This window comes from Palaemon carinicauda, chromosome 37 (genome assembly GCF_036898095.1).
Source record: "Palaemon carinicauda isolate YSFRI2023 chromosome 37, ASM3689809v2, whole genome shotgun sequence".
Lineage (NCBI taxonomy): Eukaryota > Metazoa > Arthropoda > Malacostraca > Decapoda > Palaemonidae > Palaemon > Palaemon carinicauda.
Window position 1 is genome coordinate 48,584,359 of NC_090761.1, and position 23,930 is coordinate 48,608,288.

The 23,930-nt window shown below is 41.3% G+C and overlaps 1 protein-coding gene across 2 annotated transcripts in view; it reads left to right on the top strand.

Annotated features, from left to right (window-relative positions):
* LOC137629082 (dnaJ homolog subfamily C member 17) overlaps positions 1-23,930 on the top strand; it is a 102,969-nt gene that overhangs the window by 41,844 nt on the left and 37,195 nt on the right. For both annotated transcript variants that reach the window (XM_068360350.1, XM_068360351.1), the window contains exons 4-6: positions 509-606; positions 804-937; positions 13,511-13,594. In XM_068360350.1, coding sequence (XP_068216451.1) covers positions 509-606; positions 804-937; positions 13,511-13,594 — 316 coding nt within the window. The remainder of the gene's footprint in view (positions 1-508; positions 607-803; positions 938-13,510; positions 13,595-23,930) is intronic.

Sequence of the window (23,930 nt, forward strand, 5' to 3'; positions counted from 1 at the left end):
CTTTGGTGTAGGTCTTTGGGACTTGACTTTAATAGTATGGTAGCCATTTGTATTGTCTGAGTTTCCAGTGTCTTTCTACTATGTTTAGATATTGGTTTGTACGTCAGATAGTATCCCCTCTCTCTAATACATTTTTATATTAATGATTTCCAGTATGCTTCTTTCCTGTTAGTGATTTAGCAATGAATTCTCAGTAAAAATTAAAATAAATCTATTTTCTTGTACAGTATAATTATTTTTTTAGTACTTAAATGGAATTCCTGGAAGAGGCTCCACACTTAAGTGATATGGTTTCCTATTTGTTAGTTATAATGTTGACTAAAATGTATGGGTCATATGCTTCTTGCCATGCTTAGTAAAGTAGACTAAATCTTCTTTTTAAGGTTGATTTGTTTCCTTCAACAAAGGAATGGCTATGAATGAATTCTGGGTAAGTATTAAAATGAATAAGTTAAGTTAGAAATTTGGTTTATTCGAAGTTTAAAAAATCACACTTACTTTTCTGCAGATTTCGCCGTGAATTGAAACGTTTGGAAGATGAAGGACAGCGTATAATTGAGGAAGAATTAGATAAATTGAATAGAGAAGTTGAAAGAGATTTAAAAGGTGTGTGTTATTGTTAATTCAAACCTTTGTGATATATCTTTTTTTATAAATGATACACCACTGCTATTAATGTTAATTTCTTGATGATATACTGTGAAACCCATGGAATATTTGTATATTATTTATTTCTATTCACTTTCAGGTGCTAATTTTAATTGGAAACATACTGTAGTTGCTCATCAGAATTGCTTTTACAGGAACATCAGGAGTAAATGAAAATAAATGTACAACAAAGGAGACAGATGTTGGACATAAAGTGAAGGTCAAGTGGACAATATCTCGAGAGACTCCTGGGTATTCTGAGGAAGATATACGCCAACTATTTTACAAGGTAACTTAAATTATTAATGCAAAGAGGTTTAGAGAGAGAGAGATTTATGTCTCTTGTCTCTAATAAGTATGTGCTACAGTTAGGATGACTTAATATACCATATGAACTTCAGTAGATTTTATAGATTTTGCATAAAGCTTCTTATAGTGTTGTGAAACATAACCTTGTTGTTGTTTCTCACCCAAACAGCCAAGTGAATAAGCTCCTCTTTATATGTAGAGTTGTTAAGAATTTCTGATGGCATGAGATTCAAGAAACTGAGAAAAACAAAATTAATGGATAAATGTAGGAAAACCTCATTTGTTTTAACGTAACTTCGTCAATTCACAATTTTCTATCCAATGGTCAGCTGTTCCTTTTGAGACATTACAAAAAAATTGAATATGGTGTAGGTGAAAGATATATATATTTACACTGTTGCTTACACTACGTCTCATAACACTTAAAATTTAAATTAATCTGAATGAAATGAGCTCACTTAATTTTAGAATAAATTTTAATTTCATGTCTCATTTTCTATTTTTTTCTTTTATATTTTTTACTGTTCCTCGCTTGTCTTAGCTCTTTTTGTCTTGCACTTTTGCTTGTTACAGGAATTTAAAAAAAAACCTATCCAAGGAGGTTTGATCATTTCTCCCTTTCAAAATAATGTGGAAATGAGTTAGGCAAGTGTCGTTAAAAAAAGCTGAAGCATGACTACAAGACAATTTATCATGATGTCTCTTTTCAACCAAATTAGACACATCCTGCCTCTTAGCCAACACTTCCTTAATCTCCTTCGAAGAAAGGAGTTCCTCCAGTTCCGCCTCCTCCTTGCTACTGAACTCCATTAACACTTCCATATGTTGCATCGTCTGGAGCTTGATCAATTCCTTTGTCACAAGCTCTTCTTGATGCTCCTTGACAAGGTTGTTGACATCTGCCTTATCTACCTCCAGCCCTGCAAACTATCCAAGAGACACGATCTCTTCCAACACTATGGGTTCGGGGTCAGGCTGCGGCGTATCGAACCTTTCAAAGTCCTTTTCAGCTATGTAATCTGGCCACAGTGTTTTCCACGCTGAATTTAAGGTTTTTCGCGTCACACTCTGCCATGCTTCATTAATAATTCTCAAACAATTAACAACATTGAATGTGACATCAAAGCATTTCTTAAATAAATGCTTTGTGTAGAGTTTCTTTAAAGTTTGAAATTACCTGTTGGTCCATGGGCTGGAGGAATGGCGTGGTGCTGGGCAGGAGATAGAGGACCTTGACAAACTGGAATTCTTCCATAATGTCATCTTCAAGACCAGAAGGGTGACCAAGGGCATTGTCTAGAAGGAGAAAACATTTCAATGGCAGGTTTTTCTGAAAAAGATGCTTCTTGCCTACCCGACCAAAGCACAGATTCATCCATTCTGTGAAAGAATGTCTCGTAACCCAAGCTTTTGAATTTGTGCCCCACATGACGAAGTCTTTCTTTCAAGATCTTGTGGCTCTTGAAAGCATGTGGGTTTTCGGTGTGGTACACCAGCAGTGGCTTGATCTTGCAATCACCGCTTGCATTAGCACACAAGGCTAGAGTCATCTATCCTTCATGGGTTTATGGCCTGGCAGTTTCTTCTCCTCTGCCATGATGAATGTCCTCCAGGGCATCTCCTTCCAGAAGGCCATGACGTGGAGGCTGTATGTAGTCCCTTTCAACGGCACAGAAACCTCCACCAGCGAGAGCACGGAGGAGCAGTAAGAGTGCCACAGCTCCCAAATCATCGTTCAAGAAGCCCGTTCTTGCTAGAAAACGTGCAGAGGGAGGCATGTCCAGCAAAGGCAGGAAAGGAGGTAAGTCCAGCACTCGAGGTCGTCCATGCTAGGGAGGGCAATTTTCCCACTTGTCCAAGAGGATGCCTGCAGCGCCAGTGGCAGAGGTTGTTCCAGCACGGGGCCAAAACCTGGCTGGTCGAGGTGATACCCTCAGGCTATCGAGTCCTGTTCACACTCGCTCTCCCTTCCTTGACATGTCGTCCAGCTCTGTCAGTTCCTACACAAAAGGATCCGTGAAGGAACAGGCCCTCAGGGCTGAAGTCCAGACCATATTGGAGAAGTGTGCTTTCCAAGAGTTCTTAGACATATCCCCAGGCTTCTACAGTTTACCCTTTCTTGTAAAGAAGGCGTCTGTAGGTTGGAGACCTGTCATCGACCTCTCCTCCATGAACAGGTTTGCCCAACTGACCCCGTTCAGGATGGTGGTGGCAGACACGGTCAGACAGGCGATCAGATCAGGGGACTTCATGGTGGCAGACACGGTCAGACAGGCGATCAGATAAGGGGACTTCATGTGCACACTAGACCTAAAGGATGCATACTTTTAGATCCCAGTCTATCCGTCATCAAGGAAGTATTTGAGGATCATCATAGACGACAAGCAATACCAGTTCTAGGTGCTGTGTTTTGGCATGCTGATAGCACCTCAGGTTTCCACAAGGGTCTTCTCCCTAGTGTCTACTTGGTTTCACAGGATAGGCATTCATCTGTTTAGTTACAATACTTGGATGAGTGGCTCATCGTAGCAGACTCGGGGATGACCCTTCTCCAACACTGAGACAAGCTTCTCAAGTTTTGTTGCATTCTGGGGATTGTGATAAATCTCGAGAACACTGCATCCATCGCCAAGACTGGTATACCTGGGAATGTTGCTGGACACTAGACTAGGGAAAGTCTTTCCCTCCAAGGACAGAATCCAGAGGTTGAAGAAGGTAGGAAGCCCCTTTTTCTGACGAGAGACTCTTCCGGTACAGCTCTGTCTATGACTAATAGGACACCTGTCCTCCCTGGAAGTTCTGGAATGTGTAGTGGCCCTACAATAATTCTCTCAGCTATCTATCACTAGAGATCCTACGATGGGCGGAAGACAGCACGGTGTCCCTATCGGCTTCTTTCATTCCAGGCAAGAAGAATGGCTTGCAGACAACCTGAGCAGAGTGACTCAGATAGTGGGCTTTGGGTGGTCTTTGAATCATGTAGTAGCCAACAAAGTCTTGACTTTATGGGATTCTCTGACAGTGGACATGTTTGCGACATCTCTGAACAGCAAGCTCCTGCTGTACTACTCCCTGGTGCCGGACCCTCAGGCTCTATGGCAGGATGTGTTCCAAAAGCATTAGAACAACATTGATGTCTACTGTACATGTTTCCTCCATTCTTCCTGATGAGAGAGGTTCTAAACAAGATATGAACATCCACCAACTTTGCAATGACCCTCGTTGCTCTGCTGTGGCACCATGCGAAATGGTTTCCTGACTTCCTTCAAATGTTAACAGAAGTCCCAAAAGAACTCTCTCCATGTCACGATCTACTCAAGCAGCCACAGGCCGAGATTTACCACAAAATCGTAGAGTCCCTAAATCCTTCACACCTGGAGGATATCCAGGATCTCCCCAAAGAGAGGCTTTTCACAACATGTTGAGAGAAAGATGTCTGGATACCTCCGAGAATCTTCAGCTGCGGTGTACCAGGCAAAGTTGGCAGTCTTTTTTTGGTTGGTGTCATAGAAGGGGTATTTATCCTCTCGATTCCACTATCCCAGTGATTGCAGATTTCCTTGTATACAGTACCTTCGGGAAGAAAAACTCCCCTCAGTGTTGGCAGTGAAAGGCTATTGGTCAGCCTTGAGCCTTGCCTTCAGACTGAAAGGAGTTAATATTGTATTTCCTCATCATTGAAGTTGTCTCTCCTCATATGAAGTTAAGAGCTTTTCTGTCCTTATTCGGAAGTTAAACCACCTCTATGGGACATCGTACACATGTTACGATCACTAAAAGGAGCTCCCTACGAATTGTTGCACCAGGCTTCAGATCTTCACCTGACGATGAAGACTGTCTTCCTACTTCTATTGGCCTCAGCCAAAGGGGTAGGTGAACAGCATGGTCTTTCCTACAATGTCTCCCATTCAAGGGGATGGGGACTGGTAATGCTGAGCTTCATCCCTAAGGTTATCTTAAAGATTCAAAATCCAGGGGAAGCAGATTCTAGATTCCGGCCCATCCGGATTGAGTGTTGTCAAATAACCGATGATCCATATCAACTGCTACTATGACCAGTGAGAGCTTTGAGGTGTTACCTCAAAAGAACTGCTCGAGATGGCCCCATGTGAGCAGATTATTCATCAGTATGGGGAAGGTGAAGAGAAGAATCACCAAGAACACCATCTCAGTTTGGATTTGAAATGTCATAGAACGTACCTTGAATCCCGATTCTTCTCTGCAGATGCGAAGACCAAGAGCTCATAATGTTAGGGGTATTATTGCATCCATAGCGTTCAAGAAAAACTTCTGTACTCTGTGGCGTAGGTTCTACAAGTGGGTGTATGGAAGCATCAAACGATCTTCACCACCTACTATCTGCACGACGTAACCCACAGGCACTTGGAGACATTCTCCATCGGACCTGTGGTGGCTGCACAAGTGGTTTAAACACATAAAGCTCCTTGATGGACAAGTAGCAGATGGTGGAAGATTGAGGTTACCCTGGATAAGTCTGGGGTGAATGATAAAAATGACTGGCTTCTTCTTTCCTTCATCTTCCCTCTCTTGTGGAACAGCTCCTGAGGTACTCTGTAAACTGGCCTCCCCTGTCTGCAGTTAATAATCATTTCTCTTGTGTAACCTGATATATACATCATCATATCCTCCTATACCTATTGACGCAAAGGGTCTCTGTTAGATTTCGCTAGTCATCTCTATCTTGAGCTTTTAATTCAATACTTCTCCATTCATCATCTTCAACTTCACGCTTCATAGTCCTCAGCCATGTAGGCTAGGGTCTTCCAACTCTTATAGTGCCTTGTGGAGATCAGTTAAAAGTTTGGTGAACTAATCTCTCCTGGGGAGTGCAAAGAGCATGCCTAAATCATCTCCATCTACCCCTCACCATGATCACATCCACATATGGCACTCGAGTAATATCTCTCATAGTTTCATTTCTGATCATGTCCCGCCATTTAACTCCCAATATTCTTCTGAGGGCTTTATTCTCAAATATACTAAATCTGTTGGAGATTGTTTCATTGTCATACCATGACTCATGACTATACAATAACACACATCTCACTAAACTGATATACCGTATAGCCTGATTTTTATATGTAATTTTAGGCGATTTGCTCTCCAAATTTTATTTAACCTAGCCATTGTCTGATTTGCTTTTTTCAATCTTTTATTAGACTCTAATTCTAAAGACCCTGTATTAAATATCATAGTTCCCCAATATTTTAATGATTCTTACTCAATAATCCTATCTCCATCCAATGATATTTCATCTGCCATTGCATATTCTGTTCTCATCATCTCTGTTTTTCTTCTATTTATCTTGAGCCTGACCTCCTGTGGTATTCCATGAATTCTGGTGAGCAAGCATTGCAAATCCTTTGGTGTTCTCCTAATAAGGACAGTGTAATCCGCATACTCTAGGTCAGCTAATTTCCTATTACCAATCGAGTCCAATCCTTCTCCACCATCTCCAACTGTTCTACACATTACAAAATCCATGAGGAGGATAAAAAAACAAGTGACAACACATTCCCTTGGATTACTTGGCTTTTCACTGGAAATTCATTCATTAGGACTCCACTAACATTAACTTTGCACTTGCTATTCTTATGAACAAACTTAATCAAATTTACATATATAAGAGGAATTCCACAATAATGCAGGTGTCTTCACAAAATTGGCCGGTGCACATTATCAAAGGCTTTTTGATATCCACAAATGCCATCAAAAGTGGATTTCTATATTCTATGCATTGTTGTACATGTATCAAAATGAAAAGTTGGTCTGTAAAACTTCTACCTTTTCTAAATCCTGCTTGTTCATCTCTCATGTTTTCATCAATCTTTCTCTATAGCCTCTTTAGAATAATTATACCATATGTTTTCATGACAACTGACGTGAGTGTGATTCCTCTGTAATTATTGCAATCTGGTCAGGTCTCTTTTTTTAGCCATTGTCACCAACACTCCTAATTCCCACTCATCAGGTTTTGCTTTTTCATGCCACATTCTACAAAATAATCTGGTAAGTATTCTGGGGGTCACTTCATTTTTGGCCAGTATCATCTCAGCAATTATTTCATGGCATCCGGGAGCTTTCCATTTATTTAGTTTTTTTAATGATAGCTTTGACTTTAAACACACTGAATTCATTCATGAGCACCTCAAGTCTTCATAGCATCAGGTATATCAATCAAATTATTCCCTTCATATCTCCTATTCATGACCTCACTAGAGTGTTCCATCTAATGTTGCCTTCTTCATCTTCTGTTGTTATAACAGATCTATCCCTTTTTATAATGGGTATATGCTTCTTCTTTACCAGTGTAGAGATTTCATTATTATTATTATTATTATTATTATTATTATTGTTGTTGTTGTTGTTGTTGTTGTTGATAGCTAAGCTACAACCCTAGCTGGAAAAGCAAGATGCTATAAGCCCAAGGGCTCCAACAGGGAAAAATAGTCCAGTGAGGAAAGGAAAAAGGGAAATAAATAAACGATTTATGTAAGAATGAATAATTAAAATAAAAGATTTTAAAAACATTAACAACATTAAAACAGGTATTTCATGTGTAAACTATAAAAGGACTTATGTCAGCTTGTTCAACATAAAAACATTTGTTGCAAGTTTGAACTTTTGAAGTTCTACTGATTCAACTACCCGATTAGGAAGATCATTCCACAACTTAGTCACAGCTTTAATAAAACCTCTAGAGTACTGTGTAGTACTGAGCCTCATGATAGAGAAGGCGTGACTATTAGAATTAACTGCATGCTTAGTATTATGAACAGGATGGAACTGTCCGAGAAGATCTGAATGTAAGGGATGGTCAGAATTATAAAAAATCTTATGCAACGTGCATAATGAACTAATTGAACGACGGTGCCGGAGATTAATATCTAGATCAGGAATCATGAATTTAATAGACAATAAGTTCCTGTCCAACAAATTAAGATGAGAATCAGCAGCTGAAGACCAGACAAGAGAACAATACTCGAAACAAGGTAGAATGAAAAAATTAAAACACTTCTTCAGAATAGATTGATCACCAAAAATCTTAAAAGACTTTCTCAAAAAGCCAATTTTTTGTGCAATTGAAGAAGACAAACCGAATGTGTTTCTCAAAAGTAAATTTGCTGACGCGAATCACACCTAAAATTTTAAGAGTCATAAAAAGTTAAAGAAATTATCAATGCTGAGATCCAGATGTTGAGGAGCCACTGTCCTTGACCTACTTCCAATCATACTTTGAGTTTTGCTAGGATTCAACTTCATACTCCATAATTTGCACCATGCACTAATTGTAGCTAGATCTCTATTAAGGGATTCAGAAACCACAGATCTACACATAGGAGATGGAATTGATGCAAAGAGATTAGCATCATCTGAATATGCAACAAGCTTGTTTTCTAGGCCAAACCACATGTCATGTGTATATAGTATGAAAAGTAATGGGCCAAGAATACTAGCCTGTAGAGCACCAGATATCACATTCCTATACTCAATATGGTGCCCATCCACAACAACTCTTTGTGATCTATTACTTAAAAATTCAATAATGATGCTAAGAAACAACCCACCCACTCCCAACTGTTTGAGTTTGAAAACAACGGCCTCATGATTAACACGGTCAAAAGCAGCCCTAAAAGCTAGGCCAATCATACGAACTTCCTGACCACAACCAAGGGATTTCAGTACAGCATTGGAGACTGTAAGAAGGGCATCACATGCTCCAAGGCCTTTACGAAAACCAAATTGCAAACTAGGGAACAGATGATTACCTTCAGCATACCTATTAAGACACTTTGCCAAAAGGCGTTCAAAAACTTTAGATGATATGGGAGTTATGGAAATTGGGCAGTAATCTGTTGGACTTGAGCTACCACAAACTTATTTACATAGTGGAGTAACATTACCTATTTTCCAAGTGCTAAAAGCTCCTCTTCTTGCTAACTTGCACTAAATAACAGATAACTTTGGAGCTAAGAAATCTGCAGTCTTTATAAAAAAAACAAGGGAAAAATACCATTTAAGTCTACACCTCCATAGACATCAAAGTCCATCAAGAGAGCTTTAATTTCACGAGATCGAAAAGTTAAACTTGTTTGTTTAGCCTCATGAAAACAAGAATGAGGAAGTTCGAGTTTCTCATTACTCTGCTTTCTGTCAAACACATCTGCCAAAAGGGTTGCCTTTTCCTTTGGACAGTGAGTGACAAAGCCATCTGGTTTAAGTAAAGGAGGAACTTTTGCATCTACACCAAAGAGTGGAGATTCAAGGGTAGTCCACCACTTATACTCCTGGGTTGTACACAAAAGGGTTTCTTTCATGGTTAAATTGTATTTCTTTTCAGTGGACGCATAAACTCTTTGAGCAAAAGCTCTAAGCTGAGTACAGTATAGTTATTCCAGGTTAAGTATGATCTGTTACCCTTCCAAAGATGATAGGCCTCCTGCTTCCCCAAATAAGCACATCTACAATCATCATTGAACCATTGTTTGTCCTTTACTCGGTACCTTAGTACAGGAGAAGGGATACACCTATCAATTATGTTGACGAGATTCTCATTCAAAGGGACAATAGGATCAACACTACTATACAATTGTGACCAATTCAAGCCCAAAAGATCTTGTAAAATCCCATTCCAGTCTGCCTGAGATTTCATATAGATCTTACATAAGTATGATACATCAGGGACAGACTGGTCGGTCTTCACTACTAATGAAATCAAGGCATGATCAGAGTCTCTACTGGAGAACCAACCTTACTTGTTATAACGCCTGGGGAGTCGGTGTATACGAGGTCCAAGCAGTTACCAGACCTGTGAGTAGCTTCACTTAGAATTTGCTCACAGCCTAATTCAGAGGCAAAATATAAAGCTCTTAAGCCATGGCAATCAGTAGGAGAAACAGAATTTAACCACTCCCTATGGTGAGCATTGAAATCACCAACAAAGAAAAAAAGAGGCCTTTCTATAATCTTTTATCTTAGCTATAATGGTAAGAAGACAATCGAAGATAGAATCATCCTTGTCTGGATTCCAGTAGATCGAACACAAATAGAAGTTGTTATGCCTGCCACAAACTTTTATTACCTGAAGCTCATGACATCCACATTCACAGCAGGATTTATGAGAAGCAGGGTATTCAGTCCTAATATACACCGCCATTCCCCTGGCCCTAGGGATGGCATCACGTTGCAAGATTATTGGCTTCTTAAAACAAGTTATAAGGAGCTCAAATGAATGCCTCATATTAGAAACCAAAGTTTCTGAGCACATTGATAATTTTATGAGCGATTCTTACACCATAGCCACTCCCTGAATTCATAGCTTTGTCAGCCTCATCTGCTTTGTGGTCTAAATACTCTTTCCAGTCATTCCTGGCTTTTCTTTAGACTTCACTGTCCATACCGGAATACTTAGCATGCTCAGCCTTGTAATTTTCATTACTTCCTTGAAAACTTTCAACAATCAATTTCTTTCTTTGTCTCCTTTTTATATTATCCCATGTTTCATTTGATATCCATGGCTTCCTCTTTGTAATTGCATATCCCAAAACTTCACTATCAACTGACTGATATATGGTCTCAATATCTCACCATTCTTCATCAATTGTCTGTTCTTTATATCTCAAATTCTCTAATACTGCAAATCGATTTCTACATTCAATTACAAATGTTTCCCTGTGCTCATCTGCTAGAAGCTTAGTTTTATCAATCATATGTATTCTATCTGCATTTCTGTTGGGTGCTTTCAGTTCTAATTTCAGTGTGGCAATGATCACTACCAATATCTGCACCTTTATAGCTTCTTACATTTCTGAGTCCTCTTTCTCTCTTTATTAATGGCTATGTGATATATTTGATTTTTGTAATTGCCACATGATGAAGTCCATTTATATTTGTGGATGTCCTTGTGCTGGAAAAGAGTACCTCCAATGACAAGATTGTTTGTTGAACAGAAACTAATAAAGTGGGCCCCATTTTCATTTGTAACTTTTCCAAGACCCTCAACACCCATCACATTCTCTATACCTTGATTATTCCTTTCAACTTCAGCTTTGAAGTCACCAATCACAATTCTCATATCTCTCTCCAGGATCTCATCTATAACACTCTGCAATTCTTCATAGTATTCATCTTTCCTTTCTTCAGGGGAATTATTTGTAGGTGCATAGCAAACTACAATACTCATATTGCACTGGCTTGATTTAAACTTTGCAAGCAACAATCTACCATTTACAGCTTTCCACTCAGTTAAAGCGTTTTTTGCTCTTGGTGTCATCATCATTCCTACCCCTTCTCATCATTCCTACCCCTTCTCTTCCAACTCCATCTGTTCTTCTTCAATAGATATTGCCTTGGTCTAAGGTTTCCTTGCCAATCTCCTTACAGTATATATCACTTAGGTTCAAGATATCCAAACTATATTTCATAAATTCCTTCTCCACTTTCTGTAACTTCCTGATCTGATTTATAGTTGTAACATTCCAAGTACCAATTTTAGATTTTTCTTTAGTATTTATGAACCGGAAGAGTCATAGCACCCCGTCACGCCCTGAACTGGGGGCCATTCTTTCATCTTTGCTTTCCATTGACTGACTAAATCCATAGAGTATTCATTGGCCAAGTTCATCAAAGGATAGCCAGTTCTTTGCGAGGCTCAGTGCCTATCTAACTAAGGCAGGTGACCCCTCCTAGTCCATACTAATTCCAGTAAGATCATTCGCCAGGCATCTGGATTAGAAACCGAAAATACAACTTGTCTATCGCCCTAAACCCAATCTTTCACCCTGTTGCCAGCGACTTCATCGAGATTTAGAGGGGCATTTCCTCCATACCCAAAGTTTTCGTTACTCCTCCGGGTTGCTCATCTGCTTTTATTGTATAACCATTGGCAAACATGGATTGCTAAGATATACAGTACTGCCTCGCACGGTATAATACATATTGTATATATTTATTATGTCCCCATATCCCCCTGGCGAGGTGGGTATTGGGTAACGTCTATGGTTTGGTCAAGGAAGTCCAGTTATTTTTAAGAATTCTTACCTGAACCAGTCACATTGCTTGTATGACACAGTCACACAGATTGCTACCGAAGCGTGCAAATGTATGCAGATTTAGAATAGGTGTCAAGGCCTTTCCTCTTTAGCGTGTGTAGCACGGAGGAAGCCCCGGGTCAAAGACCAGCTAGTTGGTTAGGACTTCAACTCGCCCAAGGGTGAGACATCCCTATTAAAGAGCGAAAGGAGTTGTATTCCTGATGAAAGAAATGACAAATTTGAGAATAATTTGTATTTTCCTAACAATACAAACCTTGAGCTTTGTATACAAATTTGTCCTGCCATCACCTATCCCCCTGCAAGTCCTGCGTGCAATCAGAAGTTTAGAAAGAACAACAGATTGTGTGTGAACAGGTTAGCTTGTATTACCCACTACCCTCCGCTAACTAGAAATGGAGTAGTTACACCTTGCTAAAAGTCTTATGGCTGGTTTTCCTGCTTCACCGAAAGAGTATTCCCTAAAAAAGAGCTCAAGGTTTGTTTCGTTTGGAAAAACACAAATGATTCTTAAATGTGTTATTTTTACCTGATTTGGTGTTATAGATACAGTAGGGTTATGATTGAGTTTAAAGTTCAGGTTAGTTAACTTTGCTTTTAAAATGGTTCTGAATATATTATTAATTTAGTTTGGTGTGGCAGATTGTAAATTTCTAAGCTATGATAGGTATAGAACCTCACAGCTGTAGAATTTGGTCTTCTTGTTAAGTTTATGGAACACAATAGGTTGAAAAAGACAGACAATACCTTGGTTCATTCTTGGAAGTAGCACAAGGCCTGTCACATTCCCTGAGTCACCACATATGTAGATGGTAGGGTTGAATAGTGAGAATACTGTACATTTATTTGGATAACTTTAGAAACAGGAGTTTCTTTGGACTCTTAGACAGCACTTTCAGCTGTGGGTAATAGTTACTGGATTAATACTAATTTTCATAACAAAGTTACTTATTTCAATACCTACCAGCAATTATTTTTTTATCTATAATGCTCGACCAAATATCTAATGAGCTTAGGTGGGAACTAACAATTCTTGCTTCTATCTGTTGCACCTGGCAAATAATGTATAGTCTTCTCTATTGAGGAGTAGAATAAGGAGCACTAGGGTAGTCTATTAAGATGGAGTTTTAAGTTTTTATATAATTAACAAAGCTGTGCCTCTATATGAGTTCAGCTTTATGAGTTGCTAGTAAGTGTTGAAATAGGTAATTTTATAAGAATTAGGTTTTTGGCAACTTCTTACATCCATATGTTTATGTAAATATATGTTTTTTATTTTTTATATTTTGTTATGTGGCTATGGTGTCCTTTAGTTGTTTATCATATAAAATTTTAACAGTTTGGTATATGCAGTATGTACTTTGGTAGTTTAATCATTTATTTAGGAGTTTCACTGTCTGTACAGGATAATCCTGAAAAGTTAATGTTCAATGCTAGAAATATTTTAATCCAAATTTCTCAACCTTTTTTTTTCTTTATAGTGGGGTGATATAAATGCAATGGTTATGAAGCAGAAGTCCAAGAAAGGAACAGCTCTGATTGAGTATAAAACAAAGACTGGAGCAGTAAGTATGATTACTACATCCACACTATTTGTTTATTTTAACAACATTGTAAACTAAAAGTGCCATTTTGTTTGTCACAAATTGTTACCCACTCCAACTTTCTCTCAAGGAAGAAGAAAAAAAAAAAGAATGCCAAGTCCCATTAGGTGAATTCCAGACTTTGCGCCAGATCTAAGTCTTGGCTCTCACTCGATTTCACTCTTTGCTTGTCTATGTGTTGGCACCATCATTCCCCCTCTCGAAAGATTTTTCACTTATTTTCTTATTCATTTTTTCCACTTTCATTATTTTTTATCTACCTATGTGAAACACATTCTATATTTTGACCTGATAAGTGTTTCACTGTCTGCTTATACAATAATACTGTTTTTGTTTGGTTGATAGTACTGGGAGAATGGTAAGTACAGTTAAATGATTTTTCTTCCTTGAAAATTTATGTCAGGCTAATTTTTGCCTATACAGTCCAATATGTATGGTTAGGTTTAGGAATGCACTTTTTCTTTAGTAAGAATATACCAATATGGCAATTTTGATAAAAACAATTCTGTTTATTTGTTAGTGGTAGCATAGCCTTTGATGGTCAGGTTTTGTAGGTGAGTGTCTGTTACAGAATATATATTTTTGTAGTTTAGATGCAATGGTAAATTTTAATCATGAATTACTTTTCAAATAATCTATATAGGAAAATTTTATTTATACACTGTTACTGTTTCTCATACACTGTAAATTATGATATGCAAGTTTTGACTCCTCTTTAAGTTCTTAGGTATGCATTCTATAAATTTAAGATTATCACATTTTACATTGTCTAAGTTTCTACCTATTATGAATTTTATTGATATTGAATTGTGGTGAAGGCATTTATAAGTTTGGATTTTGCAAAGGCCTTTGAACATGTGATGCCCTTTTGGAATTTCCAATGCCGTACAGAAATCCTTTGATTGCTGTTAGGAAGTTTGTATGATTGGTCTTAATTTTAGTGTTGCCTTCAACCGTATAAATTATCAAGCCCATATTTGGAAAGTAGGTGGGTCTTTTTATAGGATCGTTACTTAATTTTTAAGTAATAGAGTGCAAAGAATAGCTGTTGATGGGCATCAAAGTTACTTTAGGAATGTAATATCTGGTGATCTCGAGGTAGTATACTTGGCCCATTATTTTTCATGCTATATCAGCATGATGTAGTTTGACATAGAAAACAAACCTTTTGAATATGCAAAAGATAATACTCTCTTTGCATCAATTCTATCTCCTGAATGGAGACCTATGATTGTTGAATCCCTTAAGGGGACCTGCTGGCTATTGCCGATTTTTAGTGACAGGACTTTGACATTCATACCACTTAATAAGGTGACTTAGGACATCTCCAAACTGCTTAAGATTTTTGCCGCTGACCTTCGTTTTTGTGACGCCAGGGCGATTTATCCTGAAAAGGAGTGTTTTTCAAATTCTATCGGCTCCCTTGATAATTATTACTAAAATCTGGGATTACTGCTCTGTATAGACCTGATATAGACCTTAAATATGAAGAGTTTTTTTTTCCTAAAAGCAATTTTTTTTCCAGATATGATTTTTTTCAATATGGTAAAAAGATAAACCCTAAAAATCAGGGGAAAAATTAAAGAAAAAATATGAAACAAAAATTTGAAAAAAAAGGCTTCATTTTATCGTTTTATAATGTATTTCTAAATTATATACCAAATTTCAATGCTGTCTTTAAAACTAAGGGAGACTATTGAATTTGAAGGTCAATAAGTATAGTTTTGAGGTAGGGGCGTTCAAAGTTTTTCTTTGTATTTTTACAAAGGTAATATTAATAAATCATAATTATTAGGAATTTTGTGTTGTTTTTTGGGCATTAATAAGAGAAAGCAAAGTAATTTATCATAATTTTATCATAAATGAAGATCCTTTTGCTCAATATCTTGCTTCTTTTTTTCCCGTAAGGCAAGGCACTCACTCACTCACTCTCTCTCTCTCTCTCTCTCTCTCTCTCTCTCTCTCTCTCTCTCTCTCTCTCTCTCTCTCTCTCTGCGCACTATTGATATTACCCTCTTCTGAACGCTTAATAGAGCGAATTTTCTTCTTATGTTAGCAAGATGTTGAAATTGTCATTTCCTCTTTGAAATGATAATTTTCAATATTAAACTTACCCGATAATCATGTAGCTGTCAACTCCGTTGCCCGACAGAATTCTACGGGAGGGATACGCCAGCTATCACTATACTAGAAGGGGGTGTACTCACAAGCGCCACCTGTGGCCAGGTACTACAGTACTTGTTGTTGACGCCACCTCACTTTTTCCTCTGTCGTGCTTCCGGCAAGACGTTCTTGGATACGCTTATGATTTTGGAGTATTGTTCACGGTTTGGTGAAGTATTTCTCTAAAATTTGCAGCTATTCGCTATACTGGAAACTTCTATATTAGCTTAGTTAGCTTTTGGAATTAAATTGATTAATTATGGTGACGAAGAGAGTATGAACTCTCTTTCACCTTTTAATGGCCGACCCTTCCCCTAGACGGAAGTGTTGGTGTCTAAGAGAGTATAGACTCTCTTTCTTAATTTTGCTTAACAAAAGTTATAGATTTATTTTATATCTCTCCGCCTTTTATAGGCCTCTTCGATTAACTTCCTTTTATTATAAAATTATTAAAATTAATTTTTATATTTGTTTATTTTCGACCTTTCCTAATAGTAGGCGGTCTTTTCTTGTACCGAAGTTAATTAACATTGAGCCCGTCATTTCGGTTTTACCTGTTAACATATTATGCTATTTTAATGTTTTTGAAAGAATTTCTTTGATAGTCTCGTACTGTTTTCAAAGTTGAACTAACGTTTTGTTTTGTCTCTGCAGTTGTTGACGTTTCAGAACGTTCAACTTGCGCTCTATCGTTACGATAGAGAGAGAATTTTCACGGTGTCACGTTGCAGTAAGAGTAACCGTGTCTAGCGTTTTGTTCATTCTTTCTTAACTTAATGGTTTTAATTCTACAAAGGAACTTTTCATTTTGGGAAATATTTTCCTTTAACAATAATATGTTTTAACGATATATATGATTGGGCTCTTCTCTCAGGTTCTAAGTAGAGAGAGAGAGAGAGAGAGAGAGAGAGAGAGATAGAGACGGAGGGAGAAAGAGGAGGATAAACGTTTCGTTCAAGCGAGTAACGTTGTTATCGTTTTTACTCTTCTCCCTAGTCTCTTTAGGGGAAGAAGGTAAACGTTTCTAGAGTTTTTTCTTGTTCTCAAGCTTTATGCGGTGAGAGAATTTAAACGTAGTTTATTTGATCTAGTGTTTAGTCTCTTTCCAGCCACTGAATTATTTATCTTTCATTAGATTTTTCTGTTACATTGTAATTCTGTTTTCGCAATTACTAACTTTTGAGAAAGGATAGAATTGCGTGTTTCAGGTACAAACCACTTAAATTTTCAATATTAAACTTACCCGATAATCATGTAGCTGTCAACTCCGTTGCCCGACAGAATTCTATGGAGGGATACGCCAGCTATCACAATACTAGAAGGGGGTGTACTTACCAGCGCCACCTGTGGCCAGGTACTATAGTACTTCTTGTTGACACCTCCTCAATTTTTCCTCTGTCGTGCTTCCGGCAAGACGTTCTGGGATACGCTTATGATCTTCGAGTATTTTCACGGCTTTTGGTGAAGTATTCTCTCAGATTTCGGCTGTCGCTTTACTGGAAACCTTCTTATATTAGCTTAGATAGCTTTTATATAGTCCTGATTAACGGTTAACGATCTTTTGCTTGATTTTGGAACCCCACTTGGCTAACTCTTTGGATTCAAGATGTCTGACATTTCGCAAGCCCCCACCCATAGGCGATGTAGGTCTTGCAATAGGCGTATTCCGAAGGCCTCGGTAGATCCTCACACCGCTTGTTCTGACTGTAGGGATAGGCCCTGTCAGTTAGAAAATCGATGTGAGGAATGCGCCGGACTTTCGGAACTTGATTTTGTCCGTCTTTTGAAATATTCAACTAAGTTAGAGAAAGGTAGAGTTAGGAGGAGTTCTTCTCACTCTTCACTTTTTTCCTCACCTCATGATCCCCTACCTTTTCCTACCCCTGTAGTGGCTACCCCCGAACCTACTATTTGCCCTCAGCCTGATATGTCTGTTGTGTTGCGTGCTATTCAGGCCTTAGGCGATAAAGTAGAGTCAGTGGTAAGTGATCATAAGTCTCTTATGGCCGAAGTCAAGGAACTTAAGGTCAAGAGTGCAGTGGGTGGAATTAGTGCCAGTGCTGTGACGAGTGCTAGTGTCAGTGCAGTGCCAAGTGCTAGTGTCAGTGTCAGTGTGGTGCGTGAGGATACTTCTGTGCGTGTCAGTCGTTCTCCCAGTCCGGGACCTCTTGCAAGCTCCCAAGCCCAGGGGAGAAGCAATGTCGAAGGGCAAAAGGGTTCGGCAGGCCTTGATCGGCGCACAGAAGTATCCTCGGTGGTTGCGGGCGTGTCTTCCAGAGACCGTCACTCCCACCTGCAGACGATTGAGCCCGTCTTTTACTCGTCCGCTGATCTATTGTCAGGGAAGAAACGCTGGACTCAGGTCTCTAGACCACTCAAACGCAGAGTCCAGTCCGCGAGTGCTCAACCGGGCTGCAGTCATTGGCTCAGCTCGGACTCGCCGCAGTCATCAGTCGACTGTACTCCGCCCAAGAGGAGTAAGGTTCTGCCGCAACAGATCTCGTCTGTTCAGGCTTTGCCTCAGCAGACCGTAGTGTCTGCCGACCCCAAGTTGTCTCTACTGCAGTCAATGCAAGCACAGCTTTCGGTCTTGATGAGTGAGTGTCGGGCTGAGAAGGTTGCGCCTCCGCCTCCGCCTGCACTCGCTCCGCCTGCGCTCGCTCCGCCTGACCGCAGTACCGCCTGCCAGGCGTACGATGTTGAGCCACGTTCTGAGTTTACTGTTCCCAGTGGTGTACAGCCTCCGCCTTCCTTAAGGCAACCTCAGCAATGGGATCAGGAGGCTTATACCTCTCTTCCTCCGCTTCCACTTGCTGCTCCACCAGTGATGCAACACTCGGTTGAGGTACAACAACCTCTCCCGTCCATGAGTCAGTCTCCTCAGCTCTCGCTGCAGCGAGCTCAACCCTCCACAAGGCAAGCACCACAACACCTTAGCCTTGCGCCTCAGGAGCCTCAGCTTGCGAGACATTTACTACGTTCTGCGCAGCCTCTACCTCATCGCGCTCCGCTCACACCGCAGGAACAGGAACTTGCTACTCCGCTTCCGCCAACCACTCAGCAAGCGCAACCCTTGAGTTCAGCCACTCATGCCAGGAGTCAGCCTCCTCCACCCATGCGCCTACCTTCTGCTTCTTCTTTTGTTCAGCCTTTGCAGTCTGAGCCTCAGGTTTTCCCTCAACAGATTCTTGAAGAGGAAACCACTAATATTGTTGTTCCTGCTCGTTCTGACTCTGCTGTTCAGCATACCTGTCCGATCTCTTCGCTACACTCTGGTGATGAGGCGTCTGATGATGAGGCGGCACACCTGGATCCCTCATCAGACGTGGATGAATCCAAGCCTTCTCCACAGTCTATTGACTTTCGTAAGGTCTTGGCTCTGCTTAGGGAGGTTTACCCAGACCACTTTGTCTCTGCTATTCCCCGCTCTCCACCATCTGAGTTTTCGCTGGGCATGCAGCCAGCTAAGTCGACCTATACTAAGCTAGTCCTAGCAAGGTCCTCTAAGAGAGCGTTAAGGATCTTAGGGGAGTGGCTGCAGACTAAGCAACACCTTGGCAAGACTTCTTTCATGTTTCCTCCGACTAAGCTCACTTCTAAAGCGAGCGTTTGGTATGCCACAGGAGGGGAACCAGGCTTGGGAGTACCTGCCTCTGCCCAGGCTGACTTCTCAAGTCTGGTAGACTCGCCTCGTAGAACTGCAATGAGGCGCTCTAAGGTTTGCTGGACCTTCTCAGACCTTGATCACTTCCTGAAGGGTGTTTTTAGAGCATTTGAGATGTTCAACTTTCTAGACTGGTGCCTGGGGGCCCTCAGCAAGAAGACCTCCCCTGCGGACAAGGATTCTGCCATGCTATTAATGTCCTGCATGGATAAGGCCATTAGAGATGGATCTGGCGAGCTTGCGTCGATGTTTGTATCAGGGGTTCTTAAGAAAAGGGAACAGCTTTGTACCTTCCTTTCCTCCAGCATTACACCTTGTCAAAGGTCACAACTCCTTTTCGCTCCGCTCTCGAAGTTCCTCTTCCCCGAAGAGCTGGTTAAGGACTTGTCTGCTGCCCTGATACAAAAGGACACACATGATCTTGTAGCCTCATCGGCTCGTAAGTCTAAGGTTGCTACCTCTGTCCCCAGGACTTATCGCACCCCAGTGGCTGATACTCCTGCTACGAGGTTCATACCGCCCTTTCGTGGTAGAGCCCCTAGCCGAGGAAGCTCCCGTCCAGACTCTTCCAGGAGCAAGTCTAGGAAAGGCTCCAAGGCCTCTAAAGGAAAAAACTGACTCTCCGCATCTCCAGACAGCAGTAGGAGCCAGACTCAAGAGCTTCTGGCAAGCCTGGGAAAAGAGAGGTGCAGACGCACAGTCTGTCAGTTGGCTGAGGGAGGGTTACAGGATTCCATTCTGCCTCAAACCCCCTCTGACCACATCTCCCATCAACCTCTCTCCCAACTACAAAGAAGAGGACAAGAGGCTAGCGTTGCACCAGGAGGTGTCGCTACTTGTGCAGAAGAAGGCAGTGGTTATAGTCCGGGACCATCAATCCCCGGGCTTCTACAACCGTCTCTTTCTGGTGGCCAAGAAGACAGGAGGTTGGAGACCGGTGCTGGACGTCAGCGCGCTCAATGCGTATGTCACCAAGCAGACGTTCACGATGGAGACGACGAAGTCGGTCCTAGCAGCGGTCAGGCAGGAGGACTGGATGGTCTCGTTGGACTTGAAAGATGCCTACTTTCACGTTCCTATTCATCCAGACTCCCAACCTTTCCTGAGATTCGTTTTTGGAAAGGTTGTCTACCAATTCCAAGCCCTGTGTTTTGGCCTAAGCACAGCTCCTATGGTGTTCACGCATCTGATGAGGAATATAGCAAAATTCCTCCACTTATCGGACATCAGAGCCTCCCTCTACTTAGACGACTGGCTGTTGAGAGCCTCCACGAGTCGTCGCTGTCTGGAGAGTCTCAACTGGACTTTGGACTTAATCAGAGAACTGGGTCTGTTAGTCAACACAGAAAAGTCTCAGCTCATTCCCTCCCAATCCATTGTGTACCTGGGAATGGAGATTCGGAGTCAGGATTTTCGGGCTTTTCCATCGGCCCCCAGGATAAGCCAAGCCCTAGAGTGCATCATGAGCATGCTGAAGAGGAGCAGTTGCTCGGTGAGACAGTGGATGAGTCTCACAGGGACCCTTTCATCACTGGCCCTGTTCGTCGAGCTAGGGAGACTCCACCTCCGCCCTCTTCAATTCCATCTTGCAGCTCATTGGGACAAGGGTTTGACTCTCGAAGCAGTCTCTATCCCAGTCACCAAAGAGATGAAGACCACTCTCTTGTGGTGGAAGCACAATCTCCTTCTCAGGGAGGGCCTATCGTTGGCTATTCAGACCCCCAATCTTCATCTCTTCTCAGATGCATCGGACTCGGGCTGGGGTGCAACCTTGAACGGACGGGAATGCTCGGGAACGTGGAACGAGGAACAGGGAACGCTCCACATCAACTGCAAGGAGCTACTAGCAGTTCATTTAGCCCTGCTGAACTTCAAGTCCCTCCTGCTAGGCAAAGTGGTGGAGGTGAACTCAGACAACACCACAGCCTTGGCTTACATCTCCAAGCAAGGAGGGACCCATTCGAGGAGCCTATACGAGATCGCAAGGGACCTCCTCATTTGGTCAAGAAGTCAAAACCTCACTTTAGTCACGAGGTTCATTCAGGGCAATATGAACGTCTCAGCAGATCGCCTAAGCAGAAGGAATCAGGTCATTCCCACGGAATGGACCCTCCACAAGAGTGTGTGCAACAGACTTTGGACCTTGTGGGGTCAACCTACCATAGATCTGTTTGCCACCTCCATAACCAAGAGACTTCCGCTGTACTGTTCCCCAGTTCCAGACCCTGCAGCAGTTCATGTGGATGCTTTTCTACTGAACTGGTCCCATCTCGACCTTTACGCATTCCCACCGTTCAAGATAATAAACAAAGTTCTGCAGAAATTCATCTCGCACGAAGGGACACGGCTGACGCTGGTTGCTCCCCTTTGGCCTGCAAGAGAATGGTTCACAGAGGTACTTCAATGGCTAGTCGACATCCCCAGGACTCTACCTCTAAGAGTGGACCTTCTACGTCAACCTCACGTAGACAGGTTTCACCCAAACCTCCACGCTCTTCGGCTGACTGCCTTCAGACTGTCGAAAGATTCGCTAGAGCTAGAGGCTTTTCGAAGGAGGCAGCCAGTGCGATTGCCAGAGCAAGAAGGGTTTCCACTCGTAGAGTCTACCAATCTAAGTGGGAAGTCTTCCGGAGCTGGTGTAGAGCCAATTCAGTATCCTCTACCAATACCTCTGTGACCCAAATAGCTGACTTCCTTTTACATCTTAGGAATGAGAGATCCCTTTCAGCCCCTACGATTAAAGGGTATAGGAGTATGTTGGCTTCAGTTCTCCGCCACAGAGGTTTGGACCTTTCTTCCAACAAGGACCTTCAAGACATCCTTAAGTCTTTTGAGACGTCTAAAGAGCGTCGTCTATCCACTCCAGGCTGGAACCTAGACGTAGTCTTAAGGTTCCTTATGTCACCTAGGTTCGAACCTCTCCAGTCAGCTTCCTTCAAGGACCTTACCCTCAAGACTCTTTTTCTCGTCTGCCTTGCAACAGCTAAGAGAGTCAGTGAGGTTCATGCCTTCAGCAAGAACATTGGTTTCACGACCGAATCTGCAACATGTTCTTTTCAGCTCGGATTCCTAGCAAAGAACGAACTTCCTTCACGTCCTTGGCCTAGATCGTTTGAAATACCTAGCCTCTCCAACATGGTAGGTAACGAACTAGAGAGAGTTCTTTGCCCTGTCAGAGCTCTCAAGTATTATCTTAATAGGTCTAAACCTATTCGAGGACAGTCAGAAGCCTTATGGTGTGCCATCAAGAAACCTTCGAGGCCCATGTCCAAGAACGGGGTTTCGTATTATATAAGGCTTCTGATTAGAGAAGCCCATTCTCACTTAAAGGAGGAAGACCTTGCATTGCTGAAGGTAAGGACCCACGAAGTAAGAGCCGTAGCTACTTCGATGGCCTTTAATAAAAACCGTTCTCTGCAGAGCATAATGGATGCAACCTATTGGAGGAGCAAGTCAGTGTTTGCATCATTTTATCTTAAAGATGTCCAGTCTCTTTACGAGAACTGCTACACCCTGGGACCATTCGTAGCAGCGAGTGCAGTAGTAGGTGAGGGCTCAGCCACTACATTCCCTTAATCCCATAACCTTTTTTAACCTTTCTCTTGAATGCTTTTATTGTTGTTTTTATGGTTGTTACGGTAGGCTAAGAAGCCTTCCGCATCCTTTTGATTTGGCGGGTGGTCAATTCATTCTTGAGAAGCGCCTGGGTTAGAGGTTATGTAGAGGTCCTTTAGTAGGGGTTGCAGCCCTATATACTTTAGCACCTTTGAGTTGATTCAGCCTCCAAGAGGAACGCTGCGCTCAGTAAGGAAGACGAACTTAAAAAAGAGGCAGAGTAACGGTTCAATTCGACTTCCTTACCAGGTACTTATTATTTCATTGTTATTTGAGATAACTGTTATATGAAATATGGGATACTTAGCTATCCTTTAATCTTGTACACTGGTTTTCACCCACCCCCCTGGGTGTGAATCAGCTACATGATTATCGGGTAAGTTTAATATTGAAAAATGTTATTTTTATTAGTAAAATAAATTTTTGAATATACTTACCCGATAATCATGATTTAATCGACCCTCCCTTCCTCCCCATAGAGAACCAGTGGACCGAGGAAAAATTGAGGAGGTGTCAACAAGAAGTACTATAGTACCTGGCCACAGGTGGCGCTGGTAAGTACACCCCCTTCTAGTATTGTGATAGCTGGCGTATCCCTCCATAGAATTCTGTCGGGCAACGGAGTTGACAGCTACATGATTATCGGGTAAGTATATTCAAAAATTTATTTTACTAATAAAAATAACATGTTTCGAGTTCAGTGAAATAAGTGCAAACAGAAAATCAAAAGTGATAAGTGATTAGCGCAAAGTGTCAGTGTTGTGCGTGAGGGTACTTCTGTGCGTGTCAGTCGTCCTCCCAGTCCGGGACCTCTTGCAAGCTCCCAAGCCCAGGGGAGAAGCAATGTCGAAGGGC